Here is a 12,877-nt window from a genome sequence, read left to right as displayed (position 1 = left end):
AGAGGCAAATAGATATAAATATAGAGGTATAGGAAGAGAAACATGGAGAGAGATGGACTGATAGAGAGAGGGGAACATGTCTTGAGATATAGGTGGATAGAGGGAGATAGAGGGAGAGAAATAGATATATATATATATATATATATATATATATATATATATATATATATATATATATATATATATATATATATATATATATATATATGGTGTGATGGAGCAATAAATAGATGGAGAAATAATGAGATATAGTGAGAGGGGGAGATACAAAGAGAGATAAAGTGACAAACAAACATAAATAGGTAGGAGATAATTGGAGGAGGTGGAGAGAGGAAGAGATAGAGATATATGGGAAGATAAAGAGAGATAAAGATAGAGATATAGGAGAAGATAAAGGGAGAGAGAGGTAGAGATAGAAAGATGGGAGGGAGGGTAGGTAGGGAGGGAGATAGAGATGGGTAAAGATAAAGAGATGGAGGGAGAGAAAAGGGAGTGATAATTAGAGGAGGGAGATAGAGAAGGGGGTAGAGAGAGAGAGAGAGAGAGAGAGAGAGAGAGAGAGGACAATATAAAGACATTAGAGAGGGAGATATAGAGAATTAAAAAAATTATATCTTTATATACCTTCCTGTCTCTATCTTTCTACTTATGCATCTCTCTTTATGTCCTTCCATCTCTTTGCACCTCTCTCTTTCTCCCCATCTCTATCTCTATCACATGCATATGCACATTCCCATTTTACCCATCCCTATATCTATTTATATATCTCTCCCAGTCTCTCACACAGATACACCCCTTCTCTCTCTCTCTCTCTCTCTCTCTCTCTCTCTCTCTCTCTCTCTCTCTCTCTCTCTCTCTCTCTCTCTCTCTCCCTCCTCCCCCATCACTTCTTGTTTCTATCCCCCTCTCCCCCTCTCTCCCCATCACCTTCTATTTCTATATCTATCGGCTTGTCTCTCTATTTATTTATTTTAATATATATCACTATCACTCCCCATATCTCTCTCACTCATATACACACACTCCATGTTTCTCCCTTATTATCTCAATCTCTCTATCATTCTCACTCTCTCTCTCTCTCTCTCTCTCTCTCTCTCTCTCTCTCTCTCTCTCTATTACTTATCTCTATCACCTTTCTCTCTCACTCTTTCCCCCTCTATCTCTATCTCCCTATCTCTCCCTCTATCTCTCTCTTATTCACTCTATCTCTCATACTTTATATCTTTATCTCTTTATTACTCTTTATCCTCTTCTCACTCTTCTCTATCTCTCTCTCTCTCTCTTCCCTATACCCCAAACTATCTATATTATCTTTTCCTCTCTCTCTCTCTCTCTCACTATCTCATTCACTTCATCCATCTCTTTGCACTCTCTCTATATCTCTTTATGTCTATATCTTTTTCTATCTTTATCACTTTATCTCTTTATTTCTTTCCCTATCCCTCTCGATCTCTATATCACCCTCTATCTATATCTCACCCTCTCTATATATTGAACTATCTCCCCCTCTTCTTCTTTGTCTCCTTACTCTCCCTATCTCTCCCCCTTTATCTCCCCCCATCTCTCTATCTCCCCCCTCTTCTGCTCTCTCCCTCTCCCTTTATCCTCCCATATATCTCCATCTCTCTCTTTCTCTTCACATATATCTCCATCTCCCCCTCTCTATCTCCTTTGATTTATCTTTCTCTCTCCCTTCTCTATGTCTCTACCTCTACTTCTCTCTCTTTGTATCTCTATCTATATTTGCATCTCTCTCTCTCTCTCCCCCTCAGCCTTTCTATATATCCTTATATCTTTGTCTCTCTATCACTCTATCTCACCAAATCTATATTTCTCTATCTCTTCCTTTGATTTTATATATGTACTTCTCTCTCCCTCTACCTTCATCTCTCCCTCTATATTCCTCTATCTCATTATATCTCTAAACATATCTCCCTCTATCTATTTGTCTTTCTCCCTCTCTCTCCCTCTCCCTCTTCCTTTAACTCTACACATATATTTCTTAGTTTTTCTGTATCTCTCAATATTTCTTCTTCCATTTCTCCCTCTATCTCTATATCTCTCCCTCTTTGTACCTCTCTATATATCACTTCATATCTTTATCTTAATATTTCTATCTCTCACTCTATCATTGTCTCCTTCTCTCTCCCTCTATATATAATTTCTCTTCCATATATATATGTATCCCTCTCTCCTCCTTCCATATCCCTCTCCTTCTTCATCTCCATCTCTATCTCCATCTCCATGTATATCTCTATCTTCCTCTCTATATCTCTCCCCTTAACCTCTCTCTCTCTCATTCTTCCTCATCTATCTCTCCTCCCTCCCTATCACAAACATAGCATGAAACTTTTGGTAATGAAGCCTTATTATCTTCTTGATTCAAAGGTTTTTTTCAATCATGTTTGGATCCTTAATTGCATGCGTAGTTAATTTTAAGCTATAAATTCTCCATTTAGGCCTTTGTTAACAATAACATTTGCCAAATGGTGTACCATTTGAACTCATGTATTGCACAAATGCATGTAACTAATAATCTTTTTTCCTTAATCAACCTTTCACACCTCTTGAGTGTACCAACTGCACACCAAGGTATGATTATTATTTTAAAGACTATGTTCTAAAAAAATAATTTTCTTTTAATAAAGTTAATTAAAGTAATTTTAAGTATATTTTTTTATAATAAAGATAAATTTTGTGTTATAATGTTATATATTATGGAGTATATAATTGTATATTACACACATTGTAATATATTAATTATCAATTAATGCATAGTGATCAATAGAAGATTTCTATTGATTAATAAAGAAAAATGCTATGTAATTTCAATCATCATAATAAGCATCAGGAATGTGAAGAGGAGCAGAGGGAGCTAGGATTTCTAAGAAGGCTGTTGATGTAGGGGATGATGGGGAGGAAGATGGAGAGGGGGCCTTGGCTAGGTTTTTAGGTTAGGGTGGTTTCTTTTTTTGGCTTGTCACGAAGCTTGTCTTCTATACTTGTCTGTAGTTGTCCAGGCTGGGGTTATGTCAAGGTTTGATTCCTTTTTGTTGTAGGTTTGGTTAGATGGGTTGCTGTTCATTTTTCCCATTGAGCATTTATGAGTGGTGCTTGTTCGTTGCTCCCTTCTACTTTCTCTTTGGTCTAGAGCATCTTTTTCTTGGCTACATTCTAGCTCACATGGGGTATAGAGGCTTCAAGGTATGGGCACACATGTGCCTTTCTCAAAGAATATTTTGTTCAGTTTCTCTTTCCCTTGCCATTGTGACATGGAGGCCCTCTTCTCTCTTGGGTTTGTCTGTGGAAGGTGTTTTCTCATGGCGGATGACGCTAATCCACTGCCTGCTCTACCATTGGGACGAGGTGTTTTTCTTTTGGCCTTTTCATGGGTCCCCTAGCTCATCCTCTGCGATGGTTGATTGGAGTTGTGGTGGGTTTGTGGATTGGGTGTGTGGGTACCTTCCTCAGTGGGATTTGTTTCACTATGTGGTAGTTACTTCCCTTGTTTTTGCGTCTTGAAGAAGATTTTCTCTTTCCTTGGCTTCGAGTTTGTGCTTTTCTAGCATTTTTTCTCTTTCTCGTGTTGTTTGCCTCTCTAGTTTGCCGCTATGGAGGTGGGATTCTATGCAATTCAAGGTTTTTCTCTCAGGCTTTGTGGGTTTTCTGGGTTTGGGGCTTCCCACCGTGGTTTTTCCCCTTACATGGTTTCCACATACAAATAGTGTTATGTGTTGTGGACGTTATTGTCTTTTTGTTTTATGTATTAATCTTTACCGGTACTACAATTAACTGTTAAGATTGTCTATCGGCATAAAGTTTGGTTTACCGGTATTAAGCATTAAGTTTTGGTTAAGTTAATTTTGGTTGAATTTATTGGACAACTGATTCACCCCCACCCCCCTTCTCAGTTGTCTCTGGGACCTAACAATAAGTGTTGAATGAGGATGCAAATGAAGTATTATAGGCTAAATAGAAATTCCTACTAGTGGAAGAGCTAAAGTATAATACAATGGCTTCCTACAAAATGTTTGAAATTTAGGTAACAATGCATGGATAACTAATGTGTGTGAGAGATCCTCAACAATGAAGAAATGAGTCCTATTTATAGAGGAAACATGAAAATCAAGGGTTGAGAATGATTTAATTGAGGAAGGGTTAGGATTGCCTAAGGAAGTGGTGATCCTCAATCCATGTGATCCTCTTTAAGAAAATCTCATGTTTACAAGTATCAACAAGGGAAGGTTTGAGAGGAGAGGGACAAAACATTAAATTATTGAAGAGACATGATGGTTAGTATGGGTGGTTAAGTTAAGGTTATGTTCATGGATAAAGCTTTTATCCAAGGGATAAAGGAATGTGCAAGGGTTAAAGGGTTCGATTGGTCAAATCCTTTAAGGTTTGAAGGGACTTGAGGGCTACCATGGATGATTAGGTTAAGGGATAAGCCTTTAACCAAGGGATGTAGAAATGTGCAAGGGTTAAAGGTGAGTTAGGTTGGTCAAAGACCCATGTTAATTTATTTAAATGCAAGAGGGGGGTTAGTTAAACAAATATGCTTTATTTATTTAATTAATTGTTTGAACTTAGTTAAGTGAATTAAATCAAATAGATTAAATAATTTATTTAAATAATTGGAGAAGAGGATTAAGATGAATTAATTAAATATTTAATTAATTATTGATCGATGGTCAAATAATCAAATAAATACTAAGTATTCATTTGATTAAGTGGATAGATTTGGGTGTCTACATCCGCAAATGAAAAATGTTATGCTCCTTTCTAGCACTTGTGTGCTCTGATACCATGTAAAATTTTAACTAAATCTATGAAACACAATATGGATTTAGCTAAAAAGAAAAGGATATAACTTGTAGATGACACATAACATACTCATTATTGTTCAAAAACACATATGAATAATAGAACTTGTAGATGAAAAGAATTGGTTCTTTTTTTACATCTATGATGACACATAACATACTCATTATTGTTTTTAGACTCTACGTTCACTAAGTTTACATCCCTTATCTCCTAGAAACATATCAAAACTAATTTATGTATTTCTTGCACACCATATTTTTGGAGAGTTCAACAACTTTTTGTCAATCCTAACTAATATTCTTCCAAGTTTTTATTTTTTCTAATATTCTATAACATTTTCCTTTTCCTTGCTTATTACCAAACTCATGTAGATGTGGTATCCAAAGCACCCTAAATGTTCTAAACAATCAATTTTATCAAGCTCTCCCCCAATGGTGCAGGAACACCTAGCCTTTGAAATGCCTCATAAAGGTTAATTTGTATTTTTCCTACTTTTGTAATGTTTTCCATGTTATGTAAGGTCCTAAGAACCATGGGAATCAAAACAACTCATTTTGTAAGGCTTTAAGAGCCATTTTGTCCAAATAGACCTATAAGGTCCTAATAGAGTCAAAAGTGGTCAAAGGGTGAAAGTGTCCAAAAAAAGGTTGGAAATGTTGTAACAAGACTTATTTAGTCCATTTTATGGTGTTTGAGGTTTCCAATAATTGTTTTACAAGGTTTGGTATTATTTTGTCAAAAAATGCAAAAGTTGCAATATTACAACATTGAAAAAACAAGTGCAAAAATGATGCAAAAGGGAAAAAGTTTATTCTTTAGGTAAATAGAACAGCTAGAGGGAGTTTAAAATGGTTTTATAAAACCAATGAATGGTTGAGCAGTTTGGAGGGGATTTGACAAAGGTTATGCATCAAACTCTCAAACTATCATAAGGAATCTGTGACTGTCACAAAGCCATGGAGGCTCACATTTGGTGTAATTTTGATATGAATATGTTTTTAAATGATATGTTAATGAAATATATTTTAGATGAATCCTTTTTTATGCATTTTTGTAGAGTATTTGGCAAGATATGTTTGTTTTCCCAAAAACTGTCAAAACCCTGCCTAGTGTTCGTAGTCTTGGGAAAAATGCCATAACTCCCTTTTTAACCGTTGGATCTTCATAAAAATTTCAAGGAAAGTAAATAACTATCTTATCTACAACCTCATCAAAGAGATTTTTTTATTATGGTTTTTCAAAAATTATGGATGACTATTTTCCTGTCTTAGATTGAAAAAACAAACCAAGTTAGACCTAATTGCAAAAGTAAGTCATGATTTTAGAGGTTTGGTTCAAAATAACCCTACCTAAGTTCTGGATATGTTTTAAAGAAGCCAAATGAGTACTCAAATATGTTTTTATTGTTGGTATATCAGGTTTTATCTAAAAGTTGTGAAGGATTGTTCCTATTCGAAGGGCTACTAGATTCTAGGCTTACTTGTGTGGACAAAATACAAGTTGAGATATCTTGAAGCTTTGGAGGGTGTTGATGGTTAATTTATGTTATATTAGATCGATTTAGAATGTTTCCAATTTCAAACCAATGTTGTGAATTCCTTAACCAAAATTGGTGTTTGTAGCCATTGAAGCATAGTGTCATTGTGAAGGAACCTTTAATTTATAGAAGATAAGAATGGAATGTTGATTATGAACTTAAGCACCACCTCTGAATCACCCAATAACACCAAATTTTGTGACCACATGATCTAATATTTTATGCCCATGGCTGAGACCTAAAAGTACCTTAGCCCATTTCTTTTTCTTATCAACCAAAAAACTGTATAATCATGATTCACAACGGTCCTGGATAGCTCAATACAATCAGGGAAATACTGAAATTCAGGAGTTCTATGTCAACAATAGGTTATCTTGCTAGATTTTAAGTTAATTTGCCTCCCGAGGAACTAGTATGATCTAATTTTCTACTTTTAAAGGTTGTATGAGAGTCGGTAATGGAGAGTTAAAAGCTACAAGTACCAGAAGATGAGTACTTTTTATTTTATTTTCAGCCAAAGACTTCGAGAATCAAAACATGTTCGAGATAATGATAGCAATCTATCAACCAATACAATATATGAGAAAAAAATGTGTCATCGTAGGGTGTGTTGCTACTTACCTTACTTGCTTCCCCGTGTAGATACATTTCTTTGAGGCAAAGAGGTTGACAACACTTAAGTAATGCATAGTGAGGGCACTGAACTCTTTAATCTCTATTTAAGTAAGACTCAAGCTTCTCTTAGGTCACAACAGTCATCAAAGAGGACATGAAACATTATAATTAAATACATTATATTAAACGTTTTGTACGCTTAAAATAATTTACATGCTTTGCATCCTAAAGTCTATGCAAAAAGCCTACAACACCTCATATTAGCCTTTCTTTAGTAGCAAACCAAATAACATCTATGTGATGGGATAAAATCATGACTAGCTTTAATAGCAACATGATCAAGATGACTTGAAGATTACTTACCTAATCAATTGCAAATGGAATAAAACACTTAAGACTAGTTTTCTCCCCAAATAAGTGAAGGCATGATAATGTAAATGAAAGAGTGTCCTACAATATAATCAAATCTCATATTGTATAGACTACCTTTAAGTACAGAAATGAATGCTTTTTACTTTCCATCCATTCTGGTTCTTATCTATTTCCTTTTTTGAAATCTTGTCGTCCTCATTATATATCGAAAGTTGTGTAGGTTCATATCATTTTAAAACATTGGCTAAAAATCTGTTTAATATTTTGTATGAAAAAGTTGCCGTGAAAATCGTCTAATCACGATGAGACAACAATCTTGGTGAATCGGGTGTGAAAGGATTTTGAAGTACCATAGGCCAGTTTTGAGTGGACGGTGCATTAATCTTTCCTAGAGCTTTCAATTCTTTTGAAGTACTAAATAAATACTGTTCAAATGTCTGGATAGATGTTCTGAATATACGGTTGACGTATTCGCTGAAGAGAATAATACAGACGTATACTGAACAGCAGCTCATGTTAAATGCAATAATTATATATTTTACAATATCATACAAAATAACAACATATACAAATAAAGCTATGAGATTTCCATAAATACACACAATCGAATTCAGAAAATTTCATTAGAAAACATATACGAATTTAATGAAACATTTACTATACTGCAGATCATTGTTTCCAACCCTTTTTTGGGGATTAATACAACAGATCTTTCTAAACATTGGCAGAAAATTGTGTTCTCATATCCCAAGACTTCAAAGAGTTCGACAAGCAAGAAAATTGTGTTCTCATATCCTTAAATTTACTCGAGGTAAAAAGAACATACCATATGATAAATAATGCATGCGATACCCTTGCTCTGCCCTCTATTACTGATCTGGACTCTCATCGATTCTTGACTTTCAAATGAAAATATGGCTCTCTCCTACCCAATGTTAAATGTCGCGCCATATATGACCTGATCTCCAATGATGACTCTATTGTTAACCATGTTAACATGCTGTGGTACTTGGATCTACCTGACAACTCTTGGTAGGTATAAATGCTTTACTCGTCTATGGAAAAGCCCGATTCCCCCTAAAATTCAATGTTTTAAGTGGCAGCTTATTATTGACACACTTCCATTAAGGAGAAATCCTCAGTACTGATATGTGTTCCATTTGCAGATTACTTGAGACCGATAAACACATTTTTTTTGATTGCTCCTTCGCCAGGGAGGTTTGGTTAATGTTTGGTTTTTGCATTCCTAATCATGTGGATATTTTTAACATTATTACTGGTTATATTGATGGATTAAAAAAGGATGCTAATTTATTCTTGTTTATCTTATCTTCCTATATCCTTTGGTTCATTTGGAAGCTTCGAAATGAGGACAAATTTAATGGCAATGGCAGATGTCTTACTGAGTCGCTTCATAGACTCACTTTTTTAAAAATTGCTTCGCAGGTCTGCTTCTTGATGAATGTCGAAAGGCATAAGTTCCTTTGGTTCCTGCAAGATGGTCACGCCACTATGTTCATATATGAAATGAAGGATGACTACGAGTGGAGGAAGCTCGCGAACAACCAGTCTTCCTTTGAAGAGGCTCTAAAGAAGCTGCAAAAAGAGATTAACAACAATAGGATGCCCAAGGTTGACCACATTGCCATGCTAACCCAGTTCCAATATTGAAAAAAGGTGGTCTGGATGGAAGGGGCCCAAGGGTGGACCACTTGGTCGATCCATTCGACCACATTCTGTAGTAGTGCTTTGGTTCTCCTTTGTTCTGTCCTTTTTTGACTTTGGACTGCTTTCAATAATGTATATCAAAATTTAATTTTTTTAAAGTAAAAAAATAATAAATTATTAGATAATTAAATAAAAAATAAAACTAATTTTTAAACTTTAATAATAATATTATATATAAATTAGATTTTACTATAATGCCACTAAATAATATTGAAGCTAGTCTATCGATGTCTCCTCACGGTTCTACTTGATCATAGGCCTGTAAATTCATTTATCATTTATTCCTCTTAATGGCTATATTTTACACAGGAAAACCGAGAACATTTGGAGTAATGATGAAGTAAATGGACCCTTTACATTCATTCATTCATCTACTGATGGTAAGTAAATCCGTAAGCATGGAAAAAGAGAGACTTTATTGCAGGCAGTGCCGAAAAGTGGTTCTCTGACGGGGGTAATGGATGGATCACAGTAACGTAAACCAAATTTTTTAAATAGCGTGCTCTCACTTAACATTCAAACATTATTGTCCACGATTCCATTTGGATTGTACGTGCCTTTACTCTTGAATTTACTAGTGAAGTTATTATAACTCTGAAATTTACTGATGAAATCATTCCAATCACTTTGCAAGATCTGAACCATTGATTTTAACAATTAGCTTGTCCATTCCATATTGTATACGCCTTCCGCATAAAAATCACTGACAAACAGATTAGTGAGTTTGATCCCCAGCCAAATATATTGTCAGCCACTACCTAGATCTTCCATGGATGATATTAGATTTGAATTTAAGACATCTTATGCTAAAAATAAATGCACGCTTACATACTTGTATTTCCTACAGCTTTGCTAAATCTGCATAGCACAATATACTTCTAAATTTTTTGTACGGCGACAACCTCGATTTTCACGCATCTATTCGCAGTTAAAATAGTTATTCTTCTTTTAAAATGGTGGGATGTGTGCTGCCGTCAATTCTTAGCAGATCGTATCGTCTTCTTAGTTTTGGGCGACGACAAACAAAATTTGCATTTACTATTTGTTAAATACTACACGCCTGGTAAGAGTTTATTTATTTGGAATCCTATATACTTTTTTGAAATCCCACTTCTGAGAGCTCATAGAAACCCTAAGCGACTAGTAAAATTTTGTGAAGATTCTTCGGCGAAAATCGGAAAAAGATTTCAAACCAGACAACCATTATTCAGAGTTCATCTTCTTCCCATTCTTTTTTTTCAGAGAGCAGTGAAGAAATCGTTGAAGATGATTATTCTATGTTTTTGATACGGCGTTGTTACGTACAATAATTCCAAATCGTTGAATTAGCTTAAAGAGACTCATATGGACACTTATTGAACAGTACCTCAGGTTAAATGCAATAGTTATATATCTTACAATATCGTTTTAAATAACAAGGAACATATACGAATGTAATTCAACATTACAAGGCTTGCTAAATATGTGGCAGAACAATCAAGACACATCATTCTGCACTTTACCAGGACATTGACTTATGATATCTTTGTAACACTTAAAGCAGTTTGACAAGCATGTGATCCTTAAGCAGAGCTAGAGAAAACTAACACAACCTGCATTATAACAAAACACCAAGTGCACTTATACTCTACTCTATGCATACATCTATGCTAAATCTTCTAGCTATTTTTTGCTTCTCGTTCTTCATGGAGATTCTTTGGATCAGATCCTGTATCCTTGGCTGGTTTTCCTGTATCCTTGGCTGGTTTTCCTGTATCCTTCTTGCTTCCCGGTTTATCATCATGGTGTGGACCAGATCCTGGATTTTTGCCTGGATTTGTTGGAGCCTAGACCCACAAACAACCACCACAATCCAAGAATTAACGAAATAGTTTGTAAAATGATGAATTGTTCTTTGTTCTTTTGAGAACACGTTTCTGTCACAGATTAAGCCCAAAAACACACCGTAGAGAAGAAGTACAATTACAACCAAGAGCTTAAACAATCTGTGTGCTCTGACTTAAGACTTTTACCTTAAATAAAATCGACAAACAATTAAAACACGTTATGCCCACATCAGTAACTAAAACACTAAAACTTCTAACTTGCAAGTGGTAGGCGGTCAATGGTTCAAAACTGTACAAACAATAAAGTAATCTGAAGTAGCTGTTCAATGTTGTGTAGAATGTAATACTTACAGATGAAAACATTTGAATGAGTCCTCCGGAGATAGGCTTTGGTGTCCTGGTGAAAATACTGGTAGCTTTCTCAACCATATTGCCATCTTCTCCTGAGAAAATACACCCAAATCCAAATAAGTGTAAATTAAAAGAACGAAGAAGAATGGTATAGGTAGAAAGAGAAATATTTATTCAAGATTTGACTAAGAAATTAAACTTTTTCTGAAGATTTCCTTGGCGCCTGGGGTTTGAGCAAGCTTACCAGTATGTCCGTTTGGAACATGGGGAAAGCCGCATTGAATAAAACCTACATTTCTCAGAGTAGTGGGATTGGAGAATTTGAGCCCCCGTACCCAGATGTTAGCCATGTTGAACCACTTTGTAGGAGTCATCGATAGTTCCACTTCTACTTATAATAGATATTTTCTCCTTCACTAGTGAGTTCAGTCCTTCCAAGAAATTGAAGAGAAATTGCAGAAGGAAAGCCAGTGAGTTTCGCAGAAGCCATCAGACTGCACATTTCCACATTTGACCGTAATAATAAAATAAATAAAAATGTGTGCAATAAATTCGTGGAAAGTCCTCCATTTTGTCCCATATAAGATAGAGCTTCTGCGTAATAACCTATTTTTGTCGTTTACGATGGTGGTAAGAAAAGTTTCAGTATTGCACTTGTTGAGTTGTCACTAATGTATATGGTGAATGTAGAATTTTAAAAATAGCATTTATAATTTAGATGGAAGATGCTTGGTTGGTTAAATGGGTAATTATTGTGAATTGAAATGAAAATATTGTAGTGGTTGATGGCAAAATTTTACATTGTGCGATACAATGTATGAGACCTTACTTATATAGAAAAGTTTGAGTGATATGGCTAACTAGGATGATGACAACCTCCTTAATCCTATGTCATGTGACAACTAAAGGGTAAGATCACATATCTACAAGAGACTTCTATAAATATTCCTAACTCACTAAGTAAACTTAACATGTGAACATCTATCAAAAGGTCATAACTAGGAACTAGTCGGATAATGTATGTTGTTCATACTACAAAGGGAGATAATTAATCGAAAATACCCCTTTTACACAAACACTCATAGCTACCCATAATACTTCAAATGGCTATCCTTCAATATGTGGTTCTATTGAAAAAACAATATTAATGATATATAATTAATATATACTATTTTTCAATATAATATATATAAACTATTCTATTGAAAAAACAATCAAATAAAAAGAATAATAAACAAATTGAGAATCTTCATCTCTATATCTATTTTCCTCGCTATCTCTATCTCCTTACCTTCTCTATTTCTCTATGTTTCTATCCATACCTCTCCCTCCCTCTCCTCTCCTTGTTGCAAGCGTAGCTTGAGCATGTTGAAAATAGAGTCTAATTCAAAGATTTTATTTCAGTCATTTTGGATCACTAAAGTGAATGCATAATTGAATTAGTCCATGTATTAAACAAATAGGTATATGCCAAAAATATACCAAAATAATCTCTAATTAAACTACTTTTCGGTGTACCCATTACACAGCAAGATGCAATTTCTAGTAAATAAATACAGTTTAAATGTCTGAATAGACATCACCCTCCTGAATAGACATCACCTTCCTGAATATCAAATAGTCT

General features: G+C 34.8%; 1 protein-coding gene across 1 annotated transcript; it reads right to left on the bottom strand.

Annotated features, from left to right (window-relative positions):
- Positions 1 to 10,443: 10,443 nt before the first annotated feature.
- On the bottom strand, positions 10,444 to 11,724 carry LOC131068132 (uncharacterized). The gene is made up of 3 exons (XM_058003317.2): positions 11,498 to 11,724; positions 11,254 to 11,345; positions 10,444 to 10,902 (listed from the first exon to the last, which is right to left on the bottom strand). The coding sequence occupies exons 1-3, from the start codon at positions 11,625 to 11,627 to the stop codon at positions 10,735 to 10,737; spliced, it is 390 nt and encodes a 129-aa protein (XP_057859300.2). The 5' UTR covers positions 11,628 to 11,724; the 3' UTR covers positions 10,444 to 10,734.
- Between the last annotated feature and the right edge of the window lie 1,153 nt (positions 11,725 to 12,877).

Source organism: Cryptomeria japonica, chromosome 10, assembly GCF_030272615.1.
Source record: "Cryptomeria japonica chromosome 10, Sugi_1.0, whole genome shotgun sequence".
In the NCBI taxonomy this organism is placed as follows: domain Eukaryota; kingdom Viridiplantae; phylum Streptophyta; class Pinopsida; order Cupressales; family Cupressaceae; genus Cryptomeria; species Cryptomeria japonica.
The sequence above is the reverse complement of the archived record's forward strand: the minus strand, read 5'-3'. Positions and strand labels throughout refer to the sequence as shown.